General features: G+C 39.9%; 1 protein-coding gene across 2 annotated transcripts in view; it reads left to right on the top strand.

The window, feature by feature from the left end:
* Positions 1-24,489, top strand: part of USP19 (ubiquitin specific peptidase 19) — a 75,378-nt gene extending 50,889 nt beyond the window's left edge. For both annotated transcript variants that reach the window (XM_033926712.1, XM_033926711.1), the window contains exons 21-26: positions 2,485-2,595; positions 3,050-3,266; positions 5,777-5,929; positions 8,285-8,448; positions 9,141-9,319; positions 23,168-24,489. In XM_033926712.1, coding sequence (XP_033782603.1) covers positions 2,485-2,595; positions 3,050-3,266; positions 5,777-5,929; positions 8,285-8,448; positions 9,141-9,319; positions 23,168-23,308 — 965 coding nt within the window. In that variant the 3' untranslated portion in view covers positions 23,309-24,489. The remainder of the gene's footprint in view (positions 1-2,484; positions 2,596-3,049; positions 3,267-5,776; positions 5,930-8,284; positions 8,449-9,140; positions 9,320-23,167) is intronic.
* The last annotated feature ends 2,293 nt before the right edge of the window (positions 24,490-26,782 follow it).

The following is a 26,782-nucleotide window of genomic DNA, read 5'->3' as shown; positions in this document are numbered from 1 at the left end:
TAAAAGGTGTGTTATCAGTATAGGGGGTGCTGCTATTTTTTCAGCGTGAAGAATGCAGTGAGCATTTGGAAAGGAAATCTGTCCCATGCTATAGTGTACGTTGATTCGACTGCAGTGGACTGCCTGGCCATTTGCCCTTTATCTGCCATCACTCAAATCAATCCAGGGAACGTCGGACGTGAAGTTCTAATTATCCCTTGCAAGTGCATTGTTACACTTGGGAATAATCAGTATGGTGTGGGGGGATCCAAGCCAACTAGAATTGGTTCTTAAAGATAAATTTGTGTTCTTATCTGAATCTAAGCAGAATATTTTGCTTGTTGAAGTATGCTAAAGGGAGTTCATGAAATGTTTTGAAGTGTTTGAAGCAGGTTAATTATGATTTAAAAGATTTATTACTATTCAGCTCTCACCTGTTGCTTGTACTTTTCCTTTTGATATTTTCTTTTGTTTTCTTAAAATTTAATTTTCCTAATATACTTGTATGCTTAATTGAAAGATCAGTACAAAAAGGATCAGGCACCAGGTTCAAAACACAGAAATTATTATTATTTTTAATATCAAAGGGGTCTTTTTACTAAGGCGTGCTAGCCATATTAGCGTTCTCGAAAACGCCTTAGTAAAAGGTTTTAAATGAAAGTGTTTTAAATGAAATCAAACAACTCCCACCCAGCAGTTTCAGGCTAAATATCACTTTATAAAATCAATCAAAAGTCCTTCAGGTGGTTGTTTCATTTATAAAGATCAAACTATGTTGTCAGGAGTAAACAGAATTAAACTGGTACTAGCCCTTTGCAATCTCTTTTCTCCACTGTTGTCTGTTTTATCCTAACCCAGGGGGAGGCAATTCCTGTCCTGGAGAGCCGGAGCCAGGTCAGGTTTTCAGGATATCCACAATGAATATGTATGAGATGGATTTGCATGCACTGCCTCCTTGAGATGCAAATCTGTCTCATGCAAATTTATTGTGGATATTCTGAAAACCTGACCTGGCTCTGGCTCTCCAGGACCAGAATTGCCTACCCCTGGGTTAGCCTGTTCTCTAGAGAGTATACTTGGTGCTGCTGGTCCTCTTTCTAAATCCCCCCCCCCCTTAATATCCTTCTCCTTTAAACATTTTTTTAGGAGTGAGAGAGAAAAATGGGAGATGTGAATTCAGTCAGTCTTGTCTATTGAGAGATGCCTTGAATAAGCCTTTATTTCTTTAAGCAGCTGCTTTTTCCCTCTTTCTCTCCCTCCCGCTCTCATAGTAGCACCAGCTGAGGCTGTAAAGCACTGCTCCCAATGTGGAGCTTGGCAAGCAGCTTCTGGAGACTGTTCACCCTGCATCTGTCCTTGCTGGCTGCCTAAATCACCTGCTGTTTCTGAGGGCAGATTCTGTCCGAGTACTAATTGCAGGGAGAGACTTCGGCAGTGCTTCAGGGCATGGCTCAAATTACCACAGAATCTGCAGGAGTGGCGGCCATGTTAGATTTTCACATGCATCTTCCGGCTCCAGAAATACTGACTTTTGCTTCCCTCCCTTGATCCCCTTGGACTCCCTAGCACTGATGGCTGCTTCTGCTCTCTCTTCTCCTAATTTTCTTTTACTTCATCAAGCCTATATGCTAGAAAAGGGCTTAGGGCTAGATTCACTAAGGACACCAATCATGTCCCGACCACTTTGCAACCCGATTCACTTGCCGGGCACAGAAGGCCAGTGCATGCACAGACCATCTACAGACAAAGAAGATGGTCTGCACATGCGTTGGGATCGCTGGAGAGCGATACGTGCGGTCGGTTGGGGGTGTGATTCCGATCGCCCTCATTTGCATGAGGGCGCTTTGTGAATCAAGCCCCCGGCCACGGATTGGATCCGTGGCCTTAGTGAATCTAGCCCTTAGTCTTCTCAGGATGTGTTTTGTTCTATACAAATTCAAGTGGAGCTTTCTCCTAAGAAATGAAGATTAGACCAGAATCCTTGCTTTCCAGGGAGCTCCCTCTGGACTCAGGGATGAGTTTCCAAGGGAAGAAGGTGATGATCTTTCAGCGGCTACTTGTTTTCCACAAGGAAGAACTTCCTACCTTGCCCACTCATCTTTCCCCTTTCCCTCTAGGTTGGGTAGATGGTTGAGTTGCAGACACTAGGCAACCTTTTGGACATGATGATGTCAGTGGATCAGAAAACTATTCTAGTGAAGTCTGCCATCACAGTTAGCGCTCACAGAGCAACTATAATTAGTAGAGTTCAAACTTGCTTTTGTATGTTAAGTGAATGCAGGCGTTAAAACAGAATTTCAAATGCTTGTATATCCTGGAGGGGGGAACTTCAGTTTGTACCCTGTACTCATTCCATTTTTCTCATGTTTAAGGACAGCAGTTAGAAAACGCTGAAATTAATGATGTGTTGTTTTTTCTGATATAAAAAATGTTGTTCTGGAAATTAGTAGCTCACGAAGATGACCCCGTTCTGTTAACCTTTTTAAATGGTCCCTTTGTTTACAGCTGCTATCCCTGGCTATCAACAATCAGTAGAACCCTTGAGCTCGCCTGCAACACAATTTTACATCAATGTCATTGACTCTGCTAACAAAGAGACAAAGCTGGAAGATAAAGGTGAGTTGAAAGGTTTCTTCTCCATACAGCTCTTGAGATAATAGGACTATTTCAGGTCAGCGCATCTGAAAGGAAAGAAACCCCAGGAATTTAATTGGCAGTTGTGTTCAGTACCATCTTAGATCTTTTTTGCTTTTTTATAGTGACATAGTAAATGAAATATAATGTTTTGAAATTTATTTACACACCATGATAAAGTAACAGGATTCCGATTTCACCATCGGTTAATATTTCTTAATGTTGATCTCCTATTTAAAGGTGTTAATATATAATTAAAGTCTGTAGACAATGGCGGCTTGTTGTATTGGTTAAAGAAGTTGGTGTTTGTCAAACACAAATTCAGTCCAGACATCACTATTCCATGAATTTGTTTCTTAGGTGGCTCTTGTGCCACCCCTTTCTGGTTTTATTTTAACAGCTAGTGACCACGTGGGTGTCTGTTTTGGCATTTCAGGAGAGGCCCCTCTGGAGCTGCCAGACAACTGCTCACTGGCTTTAGTCTGGAAGAACAATGAACGTCTCAAGGAGTTTGTATTGGTTGAGTCCAAGGAGCTGGAGTCTGTAGAGGATCCAGGATCTGCTAGTGAAGCAGCCCGAGCTGGTCACTTCACCCTGGAACAGTGCCTCAACCTCTTCACCAAGCCTGAGGTGCTGGCGCCTGAGGAAGCCTGGTGAGGACAAGAGAGAAGAAAGATTTACAGATGTAGGAGATAGTGCAGAGGACCAGTGAAACAGCATCTCTGTCACAGGGGTTCTTTTATTAAGGTGTGCTAAATGATATGGCTATGGACTGTATGGCATTTAGTATGCTCTAAATCCTTTAGTGCATCCTAGTAAATGAACTCCATGGTCTTCAAAGTTACAGAAAGAGATCCTTCTAAAGGGGTAGCATGGTAGTCTGTAACAGCAAATCAGCTGGTGGAATCTGATAAACTAACCAATTTTTGAGGTATCCCTTCTGTTTTTGCTACTGTGGGGGAGGGGGTTGGGTGTCAGCCCCTGGTGCTGGTTCGTTAGGGAGGGCTGAGGGCTTTTTTTCCGGGGGCTTTTTTTTTTTTTTTTTTAATGGGACGGATATTGCACATGTGTAACACACACAGTATCTGTGCCCATGAAAAAAAAAAAAGGTTTGGCATGTTATAAATATTTTTGTATCAGTGGAACAGGTAAGCGATTGGTCTTGACCAGTCTCTTTTTTCAGGTCGTTAAAAGCGATCGCTTTTTTTTGTGCCATGTTGGGGCATCGTTCGCTCTGCTAGTTTACATGGCATTTCAATATTAATGAGCTTATTTGCATGGTCAGATTGGAGAATGAGCGATTGTGTTTTCTGCATCGGGTCAGCAAATGCGATCGTCGCTAAACCAGTCAAAACTGACTGGTTAAGACGATTGCTGACTTTAGTGCATGTGGCCCTTGTACATTAGGGCAATGGTAGGCTGCAGAGCCGCAGTTTCTTTCTGTTGATGGGCACCTCCAAGCTCTGCTGGAGTCCTGAAACTACAGTCCTGCCAATGGGAAGATGTTGTTTCACTATCACGTTTTCAATGGTGAGGAGAACAAGCAACCTCTGCAGGACTCCAAGGAGCCTGCCTATCCGTAGTGCTTAAAATCCCATTGAAGCATCACCCCCAAGTGTCAGCAATGCGGTTCGAGATCGCCCACTCAGCTTAGAGGGAATAGTGATGATAGCGTATGATCTACCTTTGCAGGTATTTATTTTGTTTATTTAAAAAGCTTATAGCCTGCGTTAACCTAAGCGGGTTCCAAAAGACACACAAATTCAAAACACACACACACACAAAAATCCTTAACATAAAATACTAAACAATAACAGTATAATAGCTACATCTACTTCATCCTGTTAGTCACTGCTTCTTACCCACCTAAACAAAATGCTTCTACAAATAAAGATGTTTTTAAAGCTTTTTATTTGCATTTATAATATGCAGTATATATTTTGTACTCCGTGAAATACAAAGAAATCATAGACCACATTGATGGGAAGAAGTAGCTGAAATATTAAATCAACAAAAGTGTTTAAATTTAGAAAATTAACCCCACCTCCGTCATCCAAACTTTACAAAATGTAACTATATCCACTCTTATTACCCCTCAACAGAGGCTTCTTTTTCAATCAGTAATCTTTCAAGCTGGGTAGGATCAAATGAATGTACCTTGTAGAAGTGTTATCACACATTTACAGGGGAACTGATGGAAGAAAGCTCCTCCTAACCCCGTCCTTCAGTTTCAAAAACTCTTTCCGATGCCGTTGTGTGGTCTTAGCCACATCCAAAAAAATCCAGACTGGTTGGCCATAAAACTGAACATCTTTCCTCTAGAAGTACAACTTCACTATATTTGTCATAATCCAAGAAAAGGGACCGAGTCTTAGAAATTGGGTTATCCAGCTGGCTAAGTAATCCTGAAGATGCTGATTCAAATGCCACAAACCACCTCTTTCTATCATTTCATTTGCCAGGGATATACCGTTTCAATTAACTAAAATGTTTCAGTTATAAACAGAACCAAACTGCGATTGTTGCCTCGTTTCTCAAGTAAGTATCTGATTGCAACGCACATTAATTTTCTCCTGTTCGGTCAGAAGGGTGATGCGAAGAGTTGCCCTTGCAGTAATATCCTCCTGAAAAGATTCAGTGTATCACCCTTGTATCCTGTGTGTCTGTGATAATTAGCTTGTAAGCTCTATTGGGCAGGGATTGTCTCTTACGTGTTTAATATACGCTGCGAACGTTTGGTAGCATTATAGAAATAATAAATTGTTATAGTCAAGTTAATCGATTCTGAATTGACAATCTCTTCTGCCGCCCCCCCCCCCCCCATCCAACCGTCCCAGATTGAAGAACAAACACATATCGACATTCTGAAATAACAAATTTGTCAGATTTATCTAATTGCAATATTTCCTGTAAATATCTGTAAAACAGTATCTCAGAAGACAAAAGCTGCTGATGATTTTGACTGAATAGGATTTTCTAGAAACTCTATTTGTCTATGGATTATCAAACTGTCTTTAATAAAAGCTAAAGAAGCTGACCGGTAATTTATCACAGTAGAAAAGATTTGTGACGGTTTGGTGTCCATAGAACCTATCTCGTAAACTTTGTCTACTGTCTGGTACCGCCTAGTATGTGCTGATCCTTCTCCCTGTTCTCTCTCCAGGTACTGTCCCAAATGTAAGCAGCATAGGGAGGCATCCAAACAGCTGATGCTGTGGCGGCTTCCAAATGTCTTGATTATACAGCTGAAGCGTTTTTCTTTCCGAAGTTTCATCTGGCGAGACAAAATCAATGACATGGTGGAATTCCCAGTCAGGTAGGTCCCCGTTCAGTTATAATCTAGGCCTGTGCAGTCCAGTACCATGTGTGGTTTTATGCCCTAAATGCCCCCTATTTAAGAATTTTGCTTTTATGAATTCAGCATTTTAAAACTCTCTTTAATGTCGATATGTCATCGTTGGGAAACAGACTGTCTCATTTAGGAATAAAGTTGTTCAGTTATGCGGATGATGCAACGATTATGATTCCTTTTTCAGGATCTCTTTCTCAAGTCACTCACCTAGCAGCAGTCGTACTTAGGTTAATGGAGCAATGGATGATCAAATTTGGATTAAAACTGAATTCAGAGAAAACAAAATTCTGTTGGAACATCTTTGACCACAGATCAGACAAATCTATCCAGTTTACCCGACCATTAAGATCCTGAGTGTAATTCTGAATCAAGGTCTGACCATGAGCAAGCAGGTGGTTGCCCTGGTTTAAAGGGTTTTTATACCCTTCCACTTATCCATGCTAACAGTATCATAAACGTAGTCACTAGTTTTGCAGTGAGCTAGTTTAAAATGGAAAAACGCTTTATATAATTGCACAGTCATGGAGAAAGCAGAGAGAAGTGTCGGACTACATTTCTACCTTTTTGGTCCCCTTCACCTGCTCGAGTTGCATACAGCTGTACTTTTGGGTGTTTTAAGTTGTTCGTTATAAATGCAGTTTTCAAAGCCATTTATACAAGTGAACAGCATGTTTCCTACATATGAAATTGGTACAGGTAGAAATAGGCCCAGGGCTGGCCTATTTTTAGCTTCACTGAGAGGTGATGGTCGAGAGAGGAAAAATTTTGAACTGTGTCCAGGGACTTCTCCTGCAAAATGCTACTTATAGATATTTTGTAACCGTCTAAAGCAGTGGTTCTCAACCCTGTCCTGGGGACCCCCCAGCCAGTGGGGTTTTCAAAGATATCCCTAATGAATATGCATGAGAGAGATTTGCATAGAATGGAAGTGACAGGTATGCAAATCTCTCTCTTGCATATTCATTAGGGATATCTTGAAAACCCCACTGGCCTAAAGGTTCAAAGCAAAGATTCCTTTTTGTAGACTAGTACAAAGTGCCCACAGACTGTGTGTCATTCGTTGCCAATCCTGTTTATCTTTTCTGAAACAAAACAAAGGGACCAGTGTACTAAAGTGCATTAATTTTGTCCATGCAAACGTATAATGCTTTTTTTTTTTTTATTCTTTATTCATTTTCAAATTGAACAGCAAGTGCACAAAAGAATATATTATACAAGTTACTTCACAATAGCACAATAATCTCTACCACATAAAAATCTAGTGATATAATAACCCCCCCAACCTCCCCTCCTTTATCACATTTTCAATAGGAATAAACACACATATTATTTATTAGTTATGACAGGAACTAATAATAATTGGAAAAATCACAGAAACCTTAGTTATACATTTTGGTGGAATTCATTATGTCATATATTTAAAATGGAACAAGAAATAGCAGTACAAAGAGGGACATATACTAACTTTATAAAAATATGGGGGGGCCATTGGCAACATATTGTGGTGAGTAGTCATTGATTCTTCTCTTTTCCTTTTCTGTTTCCCCTTTTTTTTTTAGCACACTAAAGGGGGGAGGGAATTGGGAATAATTTTACATAATAGGTTATAATATGATATATAATATGTGTGTTTATTCCTATTGAAACGTATAATGCTAACGAGATGTAGATAAGCATTTTTCCTGCAAATTGTTTATACCTGTGGACACTAATACAAAAACAACTATACTTTCCCAGGTGCGAATAATTTTTTGTATTTGTCTTTGATACATTTTATACTTGCTAGTGCATGAACTTTTATCACTGACTAATGGGGGTGAGCTATTTTGTATTTCACGGCCTCGTTAGATGGTGTTAAGCTAATTTGCAGTATTGTTTGTATGCATATTTATATACTTGTATAAATCATAAAGAGTTAACGTGTTTATACTGAAATGTGTCCCCTCTCTTAGATGAGGTAGATTTGCAATTGACTAATTAGAGCAGAGGTAGGGAACTCCGGTCCTCGAGAGCTGTATTCCAGTCAGGTTTTCAGGATTTCCCCAATGAATCTATTTGCATGCACTGCTTTCAATGCATATTCATTGGGGAAATCCTGAAAACCCGACTGGAATACGGCTCTCGAGGACTGGACTTCCCTAACCCTGAATTAGAGCCTTGCTGAGCTGGATGAATCCCATATGAGTGCACTTTAAGAAAGCTCTGAATAGTTTTTGCAACATTGGCATGTGATGAATTGTCAGTCGGTGAGAAGACATTTTATAAGTGAACACATCTGAGGCTTTTCCAGCCCTAAAAACCCACTGTCTTGGCCCACAGGAACCTCGATCTGAGTAAGTTTTGTATTGGCCAGAAGGAAGACCACCAGCTGCCCATTTATGATCTGTATGCTGTTATCAACCACTATGGGGGCATGATTGGTGGGCACTATACAGCATATGCCAGATTGCCAAACGATAAGAACAGCCAGCGCAGTGATGTGGGTAAGGACTGGAAGCAGCAAGATGCCCAGCTCGATGGGAAGGAGAGGGATGTGTATATGTGTGTATGGTTGTCATGGATGAGGTAATGGCGCTTCCCTCCCGAGTATCACTGAATACTATGCTCCGACGCTCATAGGAATTCTTTGAACGTCGAAGCAGCTACCGCCGCTGCCAGCACTAAAACCCGCGCTAGGCGTTAGTAAGTGTTTTGCTGCCCTTTGAAATTGATGAGGGATTTCAGCCTAGGGAAGGTAATTTATGAAAGTGAACCTCTGCAGGGTAGGCACAGAGGTGCAGCATTCACATGCTTGTAAGAATTGATGCTTAAGTACATATATTTTCTAAGACACATGCATAAGTGCTAAGCCTACCCCTGTATATCACTTAAAAAGTATACCTAGTCCATATTTTTTTAACATGTGCTCGTTGGGGTAACTTTATAAGTATCTACATAGACATTTGAAATGTTCTTTTTGCATGTTCAAGTTGCTTATAAAATTGCCTTCTTAGTTATTGTTTTTGTTATAGAAACATGATGGCGGATAAAGGCCAAATGGCCCATCCAGTCTGCCCATCCGCAGCATCCATTATCTTCTCTCGAGATCCCATTTGCCTGTCCCATGCTGTCTTGAATTCATATATGTTATGCTGAGAAGTGTGAATTTCCTAATTAAAGTGTGTACTTTTTCAAGGCTGGAGACTGTTCGATGACAGCACAGTAACCACCGTGGAAGAGAGTCAGGTGGTGACCAGATATGCATATGTGTTGTTCTACCGGCGGCGGAACTCTCCCGTGGAGAGACCACCACAAGGGCATGTGGCAAATCACAGGTCAGAGATGGCAGTGTCTGCAGAAGGGGCTACCAGTCAGGTAAGCATGAGAGCCAATTATTTCATACTTCACAAAGGAGTAAGGACAGGTACACAAGTTTGGAGTTTCAGTAAACTGTGCTCGGTGGGGTGGGGGGGGTGTTTCTATTAAATTAGTGGTGATAATTGCTGAATCTTGTTTTCCCCACTACAGTATGGATTATACAAACCTCAGGTTGAGTAGGTCCTGTTTTGATTACTTTGTGTGTTGCCGCATTAGAGATCAAAGAACCTAAGGTGCAATTGTCTTGTGAAATTAAAATAGCTTTCAAAGAATTTTTCTTGCTTTACTTGGGATTATGGATAAAGATACATGGCATTTGTAAGTAGAGGTCTACAATTCAGTTTTACAAGCGACGTTATGAATTTGCAATAGGTGACAGTGAGACCCTCCGAGTGAGCTCTGCTCCTTGGCCATGTCTCTTAATGACTTGTGGGTGTTAGAAAAATCCTTGTCATTGTATGCATTTATCTTTTTGATATGTTAACCTGCTTTCAAGTTTCCAAGTTTCCAAGTTTATTGGTTTTTAATATCCCGACCATCAAACAATTGTCTGGCCGGTTTACAATAAAATTATTTAAAAAAAAAAAAAAAAAAAAGCATTAAAAGTAGCAGTATGTGCAAAAAGATGTCTTAAGTTAAACATAAATGACAAAGACTTGACGAACTGGAGTGTGAGGGCAGTAACAGCGGAAGGTAAAAGTTACATTGTATAGATGAAAAGGAGAGAGTTGGGGGGAGGATTGAACAAGAGGGAGGGGAATATTAAGATAATGGAAGTTTGCTGACCGAAGGAAGAGAGAGAAGATGCTTTTAGGTTTGATTAAAAGCATCTCGAAATAAGAAAGTCTTTAGATTGATCTTGAATTTGACTAGTTGTTGTTCGTCGCGGAGGTATTGTGGAAGTGAGTTCCATAAGGTAGGGGCTGTTATAGCGAAGTTTGTTTTGCGAGTATAATAAAAATCTTTAAGAGATGGAATATAGAGAAGTTTTTGGTCAGATGATCTTAATGTACGAGTGGAACTTTGAGGAATAAGAAGTTTATCGAGGAATGTAGGTTGATGTAAGAGTTTGATTTTGAAAGTGAGTAGAATAATTTTGTAAGTGATACGATAAGAAATTGGAAGCCAGTGGGCTTCCTTTAAGAGAGGAGTGACATGATCGTATTTGCAGGTTTGTTGTAGATCAGTTAAAAAAGAACCCATATTGGAATGTACAAACACACTGGTTTACAAAATGTAAAATAGTAGTGTGGTTTTGAACTGAATTTGTGGCACAATTGTTTATGCACAGATGGATTGTAAAAATGATATTTAACTCTGTGAGAAGCAAATCCCAGTGTGGCAAATGAGATGCAACCCATAGGAACTGAATGGACTGCGTCGCATTTACTGCATGGGAATCACCACTGCATCTTTGTAAAAGGAGCCCTTAATAAGAAATCTGCAAAGAATTTTGATATGTGGTTGAATGGCAAACAATTTAAAAGCAATGCAAAATCTCTGCAGTGCTGGATAATTTGTAAAATAACGCAAAACTCTGCAAATAAGCTATTTGGAGCCTATGTAGCAAATCTTCCATACCATAAAAGCACCAATTGTACCTTTTCAAAGGCAGCATTGAACACTGTTGGAAAATTTGAACAAGCTGAGGTAGCTCTAACCCCCCCCCCCCAACACACACACACACCAGCCCTCACCAATTACAAAATAACGGACCCAAAATGAGAACTCAGGAGAAATAAAAATAGAAATGCAAGTCCTCCACACAGTTCCCAAAGCTGATATTTTTTCAGTCTCTAAAATCTGTTTGAGCGGCTCATTAATTTTTCTGATTGGGGAAGTTCTAATGTCTCTCCACTTTCCTTTCGTTGAGTACCCAGAGTATTCTTGAAGGAGAAAAAGTATCTACTTGATGCTCTATGCTTAATATTATTTAATGCTTCTCAGCATGTGTGTGCGCCTATAATCAGAATTTAAAACACACAAATAGTTTGGTTTGGTTTATTTATAATCCATAACACATACATAAATATGCAGAAATGACGCTAGAATCATTTTACAAAAAACTAAAACACCAAATTACATGACAAACTGACATAAGAACATTAATCTCTCCAGACAATCTTCCTATCCCAAACAGATCAGCTTAATGAATGTGCCATAAAACAATCCCAGCAGCGCTAACAAAGTCATACAAAAGAGCAAATGGCGTTTTAACCATTTTTTTGAAGGCCTGCAAACTCTTTTGTTGTTTAATGAAAGATGGAAGTTTTATTCCATTCTTCTGGACCACTACATGAAAAAATCTTTTCTCTTCCCGTCTGCAAACTTTGATCCTTTCTAGGTGGTATAGCCAAGTTCTGCTGGGTTGCCGAGCGAGGCTTTAACATAGGGTGATATGGAATCTACTCTTACTTTAAGCTCTTTGGCCAATTGTGTTCTTTTTCTTCCTGTTGGCTGTTTTTGTGCACTGGAAACTATCAGTTTAGTGGGAAGGGGGGCACTGTACTCTACTATTTATATTCTCGAGCAGTTAGTCTATACAAATTCAGTACAATTAACAGTGGTAATATAATTATCTGATGTTCCCTGGCTCTATTAAGGGTAATCCAGCTAGTACTTGATTACTGATGGTGAAATACAATCCATTATACAGGATGTATATTGAAACATGGTGCAGGAAATGATTGTGCAGTACAAGCATACCTGATTTTTAAACTGAAGGCTAATGTAAGATTACCTTTGACAACGTCAGCCAGTGAGGGTAGTAATTGAATACTTGCTTTGCCATTTCATTCTAACTGGCGTGCAGTTTGCCTTAGTTGCATCCCAAATGCAGTCTTTGAGTCCTCTGCTTCAGAGTTTCTTGAATTTTATACTTAGATCAATAAACCCAAAACGTCTTAATAGTTCCATCTGATTGAGAAATAGTTCATGAACATATTAGGGCAGATTCTTTTCCTATAATGGGTCCGCAACTTTGAAATTCTACACCATTAACACGCCAACTAATAGGAACACTTGATAAGTTTAAAACCAGATTTAAAACATTTCTTTTTTCTGACGCATACGGAAATAAATAGAAATGTTTCATTTTATATTTTATTTTATATAGTAGTCTCGTGTAACAATCTTGGATTTGAGAATGTAATCCACCCAGAAGGTTTATGACCTCTGGTGTGAGATAGTAAGACTTAAATAAACTTGGGACAAAGGTGAATCAAGGCTTTTGCACCAGAAGTCTGATGGAGAGAAAAAGGTGCTAACTCGAGAGCCAAGCCATCCTCTTTCTCTTGCACTTCAGAGCCAATGTGCTTGCGTGTAAATGCTCACAAATAGGCACGCCAGAAGTCAGTGTGGACTTTAAAGTGCCTCACCAGTTTGCTTCATTTCTTTGAAGGTGTGAATAAACGTGGATAAAGGTAAGCCGGTCAATATAGTGTATTTAGATTTTCAGAAAGCTTTTGACAAAGTTTCTCAAGAGAGACTCGCAAGAAAATTATAAAGTCATGGGATAGGAGGCAATGTTGTGTTGTGGATTAGGAATTGGTTATTGGACAGAAAACAGAGGGTAGGGTTAAATGGCCATTCTTCTCATTGGAGGAGGGTAAATAGTGGAGTGCCACAGGGATGTGTACTAAGACCGGTGCTATTTAACTTATTTATAAATGATCTAGAAATTGAAATGACGATGACACTAAACTCTTCAAATTTGTTAAAATGCATGTTGATTATAAACAATTACAGGCAGACCTTAGGAAATTGGAAGACTGGGCGTCCAAATGGCAGATGAAATTTAGTGTGGGCAAATGCAAAATGATACACATCAGGAAGAAAAATCCAAATCATAATTACCTTATGCTAGTGTCCACCTTAGGGGTCAATACCCAAGATAAAGATCTAGGTGTCATTGTAGAAAATATACTAAAACCATCCACCCGGTGTGCGGCACTGGCCAAAAAGGCAAACAGGATGCTAGGAATTATCAGGCAAAGGATGGTAAATAAGATCTAGAATATTATAATGCTTCTGTATCGTTGAATATTGTGCTCAGTCACCATATCTTTGAAAAAGATACAGCAAAATCAAAGAAGAGCAACCAAAATGATAGAGGATGGAACTTTATTCATTTAAAAACTTCTATTCTGCTTAAACCTTCTGATATGAGGAAAGGCTAAAAAGGTTAAGGCTTCCTGAATGGCTCCCGCAGCGTGCTTCTCTGACCTGGCCCTTACCCTCGACAAGGAGTATGGATGAGAATACCACCTGTGCACCTGACTGCTTCACCTTCTCTCCCAGAGCCACAAAGTCACTTTTGATACGTTCGCAGAGATACCTGGCAGTATCATTAGTGCCACCGTGGATGAGCAGCATCAGATAGTAGTCATCAGGCTTGATGAGTCTTGGCAATCTCTCTGTAACATCTTGGATTTTGGCACCAGGCAGACAGCATACCTCCTGGGGGCATCATGTCTGATCTGCCTATAAATTTAAGCTCTTTGTGCCCTAAAATGCTGATCTAGACTAAAACAGTTTTGTATAAAACCCTAACAGAGACTCGAAAGGCTACACTATTGCCTAACTGTGAAAACTATCTTTAATGCTGAGCCTCTACAACTCTCTTAAGAGCGAGGCTTCCTGAGGGTTAGGCACTAGGCCAGCATTCCTCCCCTCAAGGGTCACCTGTGGAGTCTGATCTCTAAGAAAGTCCTCCCAGTTCAGTTCAGTTCGGTTCATAGCTTCTTACCTGAACCACTGCACAGGTGAAACTGAACCCACTGCTGCTGGCCAGTGTCAGTTCTCATAAATCAGGTAGAGTTTGTTTAAACCTCATGAAAGTTAGAAGGGGAGCCCTTACTGCCCATAAAAAAAGAACACACTTAGACTGGCTGCTTGAATAAATGGCTTCAAAGAAAAGTTTCTAGTGAGCCACTGTTCAACATACTAGCGTGCTTTAACCAGACTTAAAGGTGCTAGAAAACGGAAGTGTGTGTGTTCAACGGGAGGTGAGAGATTGTAGAACTTTTATCAAATACTGTTGACGGTGGAGATCCACAGAGTGGGGGGAAATAGTTTTCTTCCATTTTAAGTGTGTCGCATCTCTAGCCAGTACACATTAAACACTAATCCTAGAGAATGACATGGGGACAGATTTGTCCCTGTCTCCGCGGCATCGATCTCCATTCCCCGTCGTGGCCCTGCCCCATCCCTGCAAGCTCTGCCCTCATCTGCACAAGCCTCCAACATTTTAAAATCATAAGCGTTCGAGCCTTGTGCAGCAGAGGGACAAGACAGGAATAGCGAGAGATCCCATAGGGATGGGGACAAATTTGCCCTCATGTCCCAGCATGTGCTTGAAGCTCAGCCTAATGGAGCAGGGAGCTGCCATTCAACCTTTGGATCACTGTATTACTCCCCTTATCAAATTAAGCATGTTGGATGGTATTTTTATGCTGCAGTAGGCACAGATAACGTTTCTCTTCCCTTATGTGAAGGGGCTTATAAACCATAGGAAAAAGAATTATCTACGTCTTAGCCCTATAAATATGTTTGCCTTTGCCTCTGTAATTTGCGGGCAGTTTTAACCAGCTGGTCTGACACAGTTCCAGCTATTCTGCTGCATTCTTTCTGGGATAAGGTAGTTGTTGTTACATGCTTGGTAATAATGCCAGGGGTCGATCTCTTGTATTTCAGAGAGGGCATATGACCTTAATGGTGTGTCATAGAAGCAATTATACTGCCAATGTCAAGCGTTAGTGCGCTGTGAAAAAGTTTTGGGAGGGTTTTGGGAGCTATGTACTGCACTCTGTTCTCCCCAAGTGCTGACCCAGGTTTCCACACATCGCAGGCTTCTCTGATCTGGCAGGAGCTTGAAGCGGAAGATGACATCCTCGTACAGCAGCTGCCAGCACAGAGGCGGATTCCGCACACCACCCGGCAACTTTCTGCTCTGTCCACAAAAGACCCTCCGGAAGAACACTTTTTTGAGTATTCGGACGAAGGCCACGTTCACTATTTCGTCTTTGGCACTGTGGCTGCAATTGTTGCACTCTTTCTGAACATTTTCTATCCACTCATGTACCAGTCCCTAAAGAGGTAAAAAGTGAGGGGACAGAAGATAATGGAGGATACCTGAAGGTGGAACCCCAGCACAGCCTTTTCAGGACATGGTGTTTGTCGAAAGGCATTATCAGCTGTGACAAATATCCCTTAGTAGTCTTAGATCTCTTGAAGCTCACATTAAGGTAGAGAAATTTAAAATTAGCCATAATTCAATGTGCTGGCTGTGACTTAACTGTTGAGGATGTATTTTTAAGACATGGGTTTGGTGCTGTAGTGTTATGGACATGGGTTATGCATGATGTCACTTGCTATTTGCAATCATACCATAACAAAGGAGCAAGCCACCGTGTCATTAAGTATCATTTAAAACTGTATTGCCAGTAGTCCATCTTGCTCTTTTTCCTATTGCACTGAAGGAGCCAGTTTCATTCTTTGACCCTTCTCCTGTTCCAGAGCCTAGATGTGGATAAAGTTCACAGCCACAAGGGAATATGAAGCCTTAGATTCAGCTGGGTGAACCCCACCTTCAAGCCAGCTCATGGACACTTTGGCCCTGGCAGTAGGATTTCAGATAACTATAACTGAGCTCCTGCTGGGGATATCAAATAAATTAAAGGGACACATAGATTAGTTTATTAAAATTGGATATTCCACCTTCCCTTAACTGACCACAGTGACAAACAAATGCATTTTGAAGTATAGACCACTACATCACCATCAAAATAGGTGTTAAATGATGTTGTAGATTTTCAACCCTACTGCAAATGTATTGGAACCAACAGAGACACCTAGTTGCTGGTATAATGAGTTGTGGGTTCAAACCCACGCTTCTCCTTTGTGACCTTGGGCAAGTTGCAGTCCTCCATAGCCCCAGGTACATTAGATAGATTGTGAGCCCACCGAGACAGATAGAGAAAAATGCATGAGTACCTGATTGTAAAACCGCTTAGATAACCTTGATAGGCGGTATATATATTTATTTTTTAACCCTAATGTAAATCCTAGTAACTTATTAGAAAGCAACACCACTCAGTAACACAGTAAAGGTTCTTTTAGGGTACCCTTCTTCACTTCATGCCGTGAACCATACAAATACGCACTAGTCTTATACATTAGAACTTTAATAAGAATAGCTTGTCTTTTCTGCAAATGATATGAAGACCTGCAACAAGGACACTTCTCATGAAACATGATCTAGAAAGCTTTTGTGCTAAACTTTTAAAGTTTAGATTTAGCTCATGCCTTTTCATGGGTAGTTCAAAGCAGTTATTTTCAGTCCATAGAGCGTTACGTTCTTAGTTGCAAAAAAAGTGCACAAAATTGTAACTGAAGTTTTTGTGGGCTAAACTATGTAACTCATTTATATATAAAGGAAAATGTAGGAAGAATACACTAATATATTATATATATATATATATATATATTTTTTTTATTTTTTTTTTAATGCCTGGTCAAAGGTCAGTTTAAAGTTAACTCGCATTTAGAAATGCTTCCCTGTCCCGTCCCCATGAGTTTTGTCGTTATCTCTGTCTCTGCCCCATTCCTGTAAGCTCAGCCTTAACCACACAAGCCTCGAACACTTATGATTTTAAAGTGTTTGAGGCTTGTGCAGATGAAGACAGAGTTTGCAGAAAAAGGACTCGCCGGGATGGGGAAAATGTGTCCCCCGTATCATTCTCTACTCACATTAAAAAATTATAATGCATTTACATAATATTTGCATACTGCATTGGCGAGTTCAGGTTTTTTGTTTGAACTCTTGATAACATTGATCTCCATGTTTATACCAGAGGCAACAAAGATCAGAAGGGGTGTCAGCAGGATTTAAACCTCGGCTTCCTTAGCTTGAGGAGAGTTCAAGTGCTTGGCAGCAGTGCAAAAAGTGTAGCTGTGCATTTAGGATGCAGAAATCCAAAAGAGCAGTACCTGATGGGGAATGACATACTATCAATGTGCTCCAAACAGAAGAGACAGTCAGGGTGATCTTGTTGGATGTTCTCTCGAGTGCCCATCAGTGTGGCTAGACAATGGTCAAAGCCTATGTACAAGTCGTTGCCATGTCCAGTTTGGGATAACCTTAGTAGGGAAATGAATGTATTTGAAATGTCACTATTACACTGACAACTGCACTCGAGGCACTGCTCACAGGCAAAAGAATTTTTTTATTGGAGGACAAAGCCTCGGGTTCAAAGAGAGCCAAACAATCGGCTCTACTTCACAGGCATAAAAGAACCCTCTAGAACGCTAAATAAATTGTAAACTTAAGGCGATGTGAGCATCTCCTACACAAAACACCCCTCTACGTGGACCCACGTTTCATGGCGAAACTGCCACTTCTTCAGGGCAATGGGGCCATAAGTGTGCGGCGTTGTTGCTTCCCTCAGTCAATTAGTCTGTGAAATAGAGCTGAGGGAAGCAATAGTGCCACATGCAAGAACTAACTAGCACTACACCGCCGCACACATATTGCCCTGAAGAAGTGGCAGTTTTGCCATGATACGCGGGTCCACGGAGAGGGGTGTTTTGGTGCTCACATGGTTGCATCGCCTTAAGTTTACAATTTATTTAGCGTTCCAGAGGTTTTTTTTATACCTGTGAAGTAGAGCTGATTGTTTGGCTCTCTCTAAACCTGAGGCTTTTTCCTCCATTAAAAAATTATTTTGCCTGTGAGCGAGTGAAGTTATTATTTCAGTGGAATATAGTGACAGTTAATTCTTCCACTCCTTCTTGTTTTTTGGCTTTATTTGAAATATAAACCAACAGACAACAATGGCGTGCAATTTTATTCAACAAATCATAGTTTTGTGCGGTGGTTCGACACCACGTGTTTCGGCCTGCTTCAGGAGCCTTTGATTCACAATCACAATGTCTCCTAGAGCTGAGAAACAGATGATTCAAAATGATACGGGAAATCAAACGTGGAAATACAGAAACTCACTGTTTCTTGGATTGAGAAGTAGCCGAATGTGAGATTTGGGATCACAGTGTAAGCAGTTCTTCATCTACCAGCTCGAGTTAAACAAGGAGCCTTCTCTTCCAGGGACTTCTGGTAGCGGGTGCAATAAAAGGGCATTTTTATTTTCTTCAAAACAGGACTTCTAGTTTTGACTTTGTTGATGGTGTCTGACAACACCGTACATCATAAGATTGTGCGCCTGTAACTGAAAACTGAGGCTCTTAAATACCAGAGGTCACGTAAAGTGAAACATCGAATTAAGCACATCTATTAAAGGGAATACGCTTTATTTAAGCTTCCTTTAAAAAAAAGAATGGTGCAGATTTAAAGGCCCCTTTATAAATTATTACTGAATAACTAAGTGCTATCCAGTAATAGCCAAAATTGGATTTTTAAGAAAGCTCTTTGTGGAGCCTGTCCTCTTCTTAGCTGTAACCATGTCTGCTCCTGGCTTCCAGCTCTGCTCATCGGTTTCCTGTATCTTTTCGCTGTTGCCGTTGCTAACGCACAACTTTTCGACATAGGGTCTCTTAAGCACAAATTTGCTTGTGTGCGTCATCTTTTAAATCAAAGGTTCCTGCAACCTCTTGACTTACCGCAAGCACTTGATCATTAGTAGAAAAGCTGACTAGTTTTCTAGTTTCGATGTTTTCCCACCTTTCCATGAAGAAGGTTCCATTTACCTTAACTACAAAAGTAATGCATGACATGTAACTGAAACGTTGGTGCCCATTTCACACCGTCTGAGTGCACTTTTGGACAGTTGCGTATTTTCTTTGCCTACTAGGAGTGTGCATGGGAAAGGGTGACAGATGGTAATGAACAGGGACAATGGCATCCAGGTTTGACGTTGAGTTGTGAAAAGCTGTTAGAATGACGAATGAAGGTAAAATATCTACAGCCAGTTTGTCAAATATCTTATTTAATGTTATTTTCTTACATTACTCCTAGCTGGCTATTATATCATGAGTAGGTAGTAGAGAGGGTAAATCGGGATCCAACTTTGCTCAGACTGGCGTTTGGCATTTAGTCTGTGCAGAGTTTTCCGATGGTTAAGTCTTCTCCTCAAGAGAGAAGAAATACTCGGGGCATTAGTACGGTTGGCTTTTGCAAAAGTGTTTTATATTTTTAAATCTACTAAATAAAATTGTAAAATCTGTATATTTGCAGCTAGATATCTATGGCATCTATTTTAAGTTTCAATGACAGGTTAGTGAAACATATATATTTGTAAAGCTTTTCTTTTCAAATGTTCTTTATAATATTTAAACTAGAAGTTATATTTGAGCCCAAAGAATTATGAATTATTGTGCTTGAAAGGCAGCTTTTCTTTTTGTAAAGGGAAACTTTCCAGTGTGAGTTACTTCAGGTTTTCCTCGTTATAAAGAGGGCGGTTTTCAGCGTTGCTGGATGCTGCAAACTGTCGTATCGGGCTGCAAGTTTCAAAAGCATATGGTGACAGTCCACAGTAACTAGAAGACAGGCTGAACCTGCTCGTTCTCTTGGTTTGCCTCGTTCATTTCTAGTTCTTGCGATTCTGTGGCTGTCTTTAGAGAGAGAGGATAAAAGTAGGCCTGCTAATAGTGGCATTTCCTTGACGCTGGAAAGTTTACCCTTGCCATCTAGTACAATTCTTTGATATGTGTACTATTTTAAAGTTATTAATAAAAAAATAATTTGTTCAGAAATTTCTACTCTTTTGTCCATGTTTTGATCTCAAAACTGTTCTGTTTATTGGGAATTCCCTTCATTATATAAGTTTATTTTTTTATCAAAGTTTGCAGTCTATTATATTGAGATGATGAAATTGAAGGTTGTCAGAATTACCAGTAAAATCTTTAGTGTAGATTTTAGAAAAATATCTTTCTTACATAATTATTTCCCATTATAGGCTGTTGGAGGAGAAATACTCCCCCCCCACACACACACACACACTTATCTAGTGCACTTTGGGCTGCTATCAGTGAATTCTACTTTGACAAAATTGTTTTCTTTAAAAAAAAAAAACCACCACAATTTAAGGAAAGGCTGGACACGCAACACTTTGAGTTTTGTACACCACTTTAATGCTGCCTATAAAAGGTAGTGCATGAAACCCAATAAACCATAAACAATTTTTAAAATGTTTAACCCTCAGAAGCAACGTCTTCTATGGCTCTTATGGGGGATCTGCATCGCGTTACGCAAAGCGGCCGTTTTACCATCTGCCAATTAAAGAGTTAAGAAAAATGATATCCGATTGCTGGGAGATGTAACAAAGTTTGCATTATTTATTCCTGACCTTTTTTGTTCTTGCCCACTTCTGCAACTGATTTGTCTTCCAGCCATTGTGTGTCGAACCTGTGACTATGTACTTGTGACTAGTAACAAAAGTTCTTTCAAGGCCATTACAAGGCAACAGCTACACAGTGATATGTAGGAATAATACACTATGTAACACAGTTTTTGTTCCTGGGCAGGAAGTGTCATTTCCTAATTGCTCATGCCTAAAAAGGATAGAAAATGTTATTTCTGTAAAACTTTGCTTTTGTGACCAGGAAAGTCAAATTTTGCAATTTATCTGTTTAAAATATGAAACAACAAATTTTCATCTTTTCATTCTTATAAAGTCATAAAAGCAGCATATAAATCACAATTAACATGTATTTATATTGAAGGTATACAAAGATGACCACAGAAGATATAGAAGTGAGTAGCTTTACAAGATTTGCTATTAAACTGTAAGTCACTTTCACGAATCTCCTATTCTTATTATATTGTGCTTGGCAGCGGCGTTCAAAGTCCAGTATATCCTGGTGGAAGCGCTCACCTTGTTCCTCTAAGTAAGCTTCCATGTTCTCACTGAATGTTTCAAGATGAGCATCAAGGACTTGGACTTTGAGAGACATCCTATAGCCCATTTTATTGTAATTCTCCACGTAGTTTTCAGCCTTGTGATTGCACAGAAAGCCCTGAACCACTGCGACAAAGCTGTTCTAAGTCACTTTCCCCTTCCTAGTTAGCTTTTTGGGAAATTCATTTCACTCCAGGATCTTCTTTATCTGTGGTCTCATGAAGACACCAGCTTTGACCTTTGGAAGATGTCTTGAAGGCTGCCAATTCCTTATCTAGAGCTCTGACATATTGTTTCATTAGGCCCAATTTGATATGCAGTGGTGGCATCAGAACTTTCCAGAGGTCCATCAGTGGTTCCCACTTGACATTGTTTCTCCCCACAGAGAACTCTGTCCTCTGTGTCCAGTCCCGCCTTTGGTAGTGCGCCTTTGTGTCCCTGCTGTCCCAAATATATAGCAGGGAAACTTGGTAAAACTGCCTTAGAGCCCAATTAGGAATGCCACCATTTTGAAGTCTTTGATGACTTCCTAGCCATACTCATCCTATTTCAGGGCACCTAGTAAAGTCTTGATGCAGTTGTAATCCTCTTTGGGGTGCACTGAGTAAGCCAGTGGAAGAGATGGGGTACTTGTTTTCGTTATAGAGCAGCAAGGCTTTGATGCCCCTGGATGAGCTTTCAATGAAGAAACACCACTCTTTTGGGTTATATAGGTGATTCTAATTGCCTCAAACAGACGGTCACATTATGGCAGAAGCAGCGCCCATCTTGATGGGTGAAGAAGGTGGAAAACGCTTGGTGATGCTTCCTCTGATCTTTGATTGGCACACTTTCATCTAACAAGTTCCACTGCTTGAGCCTAGACATCAAAAGCTCAGCATTGGACTTGGTGAGACTAAGATCTCTGATAAAGTCATTGAGGTCTTTTTGGTTTGAATAAAATGGATTTCTCTCATCAACTGCACCACTAATACTGTAATCTGGAACTGTAACGTCTCCCTCTCTTTTTGACTTGTTGCTCTCTTCTGAAGACAGCTGCTCTGGGGGAGTGGATATGGGGAGCTCAGGGCAACGTGGATGAAGGAATGTTCAGATATGTGATTGCAGATGCTTGCTTGCTAGTTCGACATTTGGAAGGGTCCACCATGTAGAAGTAGCAGTCGCTTGATCAGTCAGTGGGTTCCTGCCAAATTCTTGGATTGGCAAACTTCATGGCTCTCTTTTCCCCTCTGTTCCATCCTGTAGAAGAACAAAATGAAATTGTGGTAATGAAAACAATAAATTTATTTCACCTATGATTAAGGTGTATGAGATTCTCACAACGTATTTCCCATATGATATATTTTCAAATAGCATTGAAAATTTTAAACTTTAAATATTTTTTTAAACATTCAGAGAAACTTTATAGCAGAAACTTCTGCCATCCTCGTGAGAAACAATTGTTACCTTGCAGAGTTTTTTGGCACTGCTCGTATGTGAAATGAGGTATCCAAGGTTTGTCGTGATCCCCGACAGACTTACCAAAATATGCCTTATAGGCATCACACATTTTAGTATATGCTTTATGGAGTACTTTTTCCCTCGCCTTGGGATAAATTGGTCATATACATAGCTAAATGCATCTGCTGGATGTTTGCAGCCTCTGGATGCCTTAGTAAAAGAGCCTTTAAGTTTACTCAGCTTGGAATCGATCTGGAATTTTCTACAAAAAAGGTAAATTTCAAAATATCAATGTCTTGGACACAAAAGCAAAGCTTGAGGGGAATGATAATCATTTTCTATACTTTTGTGGCATAGGCAATTAAGAAACAACAACAACAACAAAAAATGTTGTTACATAGTGAAATTCACCAACTTTACGTTAGCTCTGGAATCCTATTGTTAATGGCAGTAGATGTTGGCTTTATTTTTCTTGATAACATGCATCCAAGTGTATAAAATGCAGAAATCATTTTATAAAACTTGTTAAAATGACGATTTTATCTGTTTGTAGGGAGTTGGTCAAATGCCATTTGGATCAGAGTTAGACCCAGAAGGAGCACCCCAGCTTACAGCAGAGGCAGTCTCAGATCTATTCCCCCATCCCACAGACTGCAGTGATCCACCTTACAGTAACATGGAAGAAGTGGATTGAAGAGAATGGTGCTGAGAATACACTCTTAAAGAGCTCTCGTTTGCTTGCATCAGGATTGACTCTTGTCTGGCGGTTGTACATAGAAATGTGGACGGTTTCAACTTTTTGTCTGTTCCTAGGTTGGTGTTTTGTTTTTTTAATCCCTCTGCATCACTTTGTGACTTCAGGAGTTTCAGGCCTAGCAAACCAAGTCGCAGGTCAGAAGACTTTTTGCAGCGAAAGGGAAAAGACTGACTTTGCCTTTCCGAGCACACGAGCACCTTGTTCACATTACTCCTCCTGTTGTGGACATTTTCTTTATCATCTCTGCTGACACTGTTCCTCTGCAGCCTGGGTGTATTTCCAGCTTGTAGTTTCTCCCTTATCGAAGGAAAACGCATAAGTTCCCTGCTGAATTTGGTGCTCATTTAAAAATGGCATCCATGGTAAGGAGATAGGGGGACGTGCTAAACTTCATCACGTTCACTTCTACAATTTGTCCTGACTGGGTGCTGTTACAACGCAGAAGAACCCAGTGTTGAGTTTCAGAAGAAAAAAAAGAGGGCTAAAAATGTGACTTTTTGAGCCTTCATGCCAGCCCGTTCCATCCATGCTGTAGAAATCATGGGCTACTAGGATCGTGGAGTCAAAATGGAAAAACTCTCACTCTGACAGGGATCGGTTGGACCTCTGCTTACACTTTGGCCACAAAATATTCTTTTAGCATTTGGAGTGGGATATGGGGAGGGGGGGGGTGCATGTGTCAACCACCATGTGATTTTGGCTTGGTCCCTCTGGAAACCACAAAATGCCTTTTCCTACTATAAAGACTGACCAGAAAAAAATAAAATCTGAAAGGATTAAAATGAAAGCACTAATCTGTGGGGCATGGTGTAAGATTTTCATGATTTAGTGCGTTAGTAATAAAGCATTAACTATCAGTTTGAAAAGACTCCAGTAATCATCAAAATGTTTGGTTTTCGAGCACTACTGCACCCTTTTAGTACAAAGCTACTCCTTTTTGGCCTTAGGTAAGTGGAAAGGCTTTTTTTTGTTTGTCCCACCCTTAATATACTTACACTTTTTCCTGGTTTATCACCCCGGTCCTGAATGGCTTTCTCCTTTGCTTCTACAACAGTAGTAAGCTTTATTTAAAAAAATACAAAAAAAAAACCCCTTAAAAAATGGCAGCTCTACCCTGGTGAACACGCTGAAGGACTTAAACTAAACTAAAGCTTAACTTTATATACCGGGTCGTCAACCTAAGGAAGCTCGACTCGGTTTGCGAGCTCAAATGGGTGGGTGGATGTGGGGCATGCATTCTGCTGAATCACTTGAAGGAAGCACATGCTCTACCTATACGGTAAACTTAACTTGTTCAAGCAGCAGTGATGACTGATCTGTTTGTTTAACCTTTGTAAGCTGAAATATATAATTTCCTTTCCAACTTCACGTTCTTACCTGTTTCCAAAGAGGAATTTGCTCTTGGAATTTATTCATAAAGTATTAAAGCGGGTTCCTAAAAAGCAAAACTAGGGAAAAAGAATCCCCCATAAATTTGGATGAAATTGATGATAAGAAAAAGCAGTATTGGAGAAGTCAAATAAGTGAATATCGGTCGTACAATTTGGGGTCCTTTTACTAAGGCACACAAACCGATTTAATGTGCACTAAACAGTAAGGCGCCTTAGCATTCAGGGTGCGTGAAATCAGTTTGCGCTTCTTAGTAAAAGACCCCCTTTATTTTTTTTTTATGTTTAGCTCTCGATTCAGCCGCACAGCTAGCATTTCACTTTTCTTGTATAATTTCTAGGTTTAAAGTTACACTTGCCCCCTCTTTTACAAAGGTGCGTTATGATTTTTAGCGCGCGGTAAATATTGCATGCTAAACACTAATGCGTACGTGTTAGTGTAGGGTCACGTTAGCGGTTAGCGCACGTGTTGATTTAGTGTGGGCTAAATCCGCGCTAAAACGTTTAGCGCGCCTTTGCAAAAGAGGCCTTTAATTTTCAGGGTCACTCTCCATATAAATGACAGCATTGGAAGTCCATAGCTACACCTGCTTTTACTTTTTGGCACTTCAGCAGCTGAATATCGCCTCTGGACCTATACGGTTTTTGTCGCCCTTAGTTTGCCCCTAAACAATCTTTTTTTTTAGATTGCATAACTTTGGCCATTTTGCAAATAAAATGGTCATCATAATATACATAGAACAGCTGATGATTTTTTTTTAAGGCACAAGGCTGCGATGAATCGCTTAGGTTTTTATGAATATTGATCGGCCTCTTAAAATTTAAAATCCTACTTTCTTGTAAACAGTGTTGAGATTTCATTTTGGATTCATGAGCTCACGTTTTATGTTGACATGAAATTGAAGGATTCAGTTGCTCAGCAAACCCTCTGGTTAGAGCCACAACCTCAGAACCCTGAGGTGGGTTCAAATCCCTCACTGCTCCTTCTGACCCTGGGCAAGTCACTTAATTCACTAGATAAAAGTTTGATCCCACTGGGACGGATAGGGAAATATGAAGTACCTGAATGTAAACCACTTAGGATATATGTGGTATATAAATAAATAAATAAATAATAAATAAATATCATACACATGCGTCGGCATCCACTGGGATCAAGGGATGATGCTGGCTTAGATGCTGAGAAAAAAGGACCATGATTTGTGCTATGAAGGAGGGAAGTTATCAACCTGGGCTATTAATCTGAGTTATTCGTAACTAGATCTCATTGCATAAAATGTGCTAACCTAGCACGAGTTAATGGTTAAAAAAATAATAAAATAACGTCTTAACTGTAGTCCACATTGATAACTGCTCCTAAATCATGGTAAGCTTTATGTAGTCCTAGCCCCTACCTACAAGAAGCTTTTTTTTTTTTTTTTGCGTTTCCTGACATTGAGTTTTAAATGCTTTTTGTGAAAATTTATTTTTGAATATTCATAAACCTTGGGTTGTGTTGCACAAGAGTCATATTCGTGAATGTTTTTAGCCACACCCCTTTGCTAAAATACCCCAACATTTTTACCCCGTGCTAGCCTCTAAAGAGAAGCAACCAGTCCATCTTGCTGTTTTCTTTCTATACATAAGGATCCTTAAACAGTATTTAAATGAGTCATATATCTAGATAACAGTTTCATAACATAACATTGTGCTTATTGACCGCGTAACCAGAAGTTCAACGCGGTTTACAAAAAGTTTATAAAAGTAAACATGTTACATGAAATAAGATGATTCATTAAACAATCAAATACTTAGAAAAAAGATAGGTCTTCAATTGTTTTCTAAAATGGCCATAGGAATGGGTAGTAAGCATCGATATTTGGAATTCGTTGTCATGAAGAGATGCCAAAGTATGAGTTATAAATTTGTGCGATGGCCTTTTCCTGCAACGATCAGTGTAACCATGATTAAAATCTAGTTTCTAAACTTTAATTTAAAAAAAAAATCTGAAAAGGTTGGATCTGCTGAGGCTATCTGTTTTGGG

The sequence above is a fragment of the Geotrypetes seraphini genome, chromosome 17 (assembly GCF_902459505.1).
Source record: "Geotrypetes seraphini chromosome 17, aGeoSer1.1, whole genome shotgun sequence".
NCBI lineage: Eukaryota > Metazoa > Chordata > Amphibia > Gymnophiona > Dermophiidae > Geotrypetes > Geotrypetes seraphini.
This window is presented reverse-complemented; position numbering and strand designations above follow the sequence as displayed.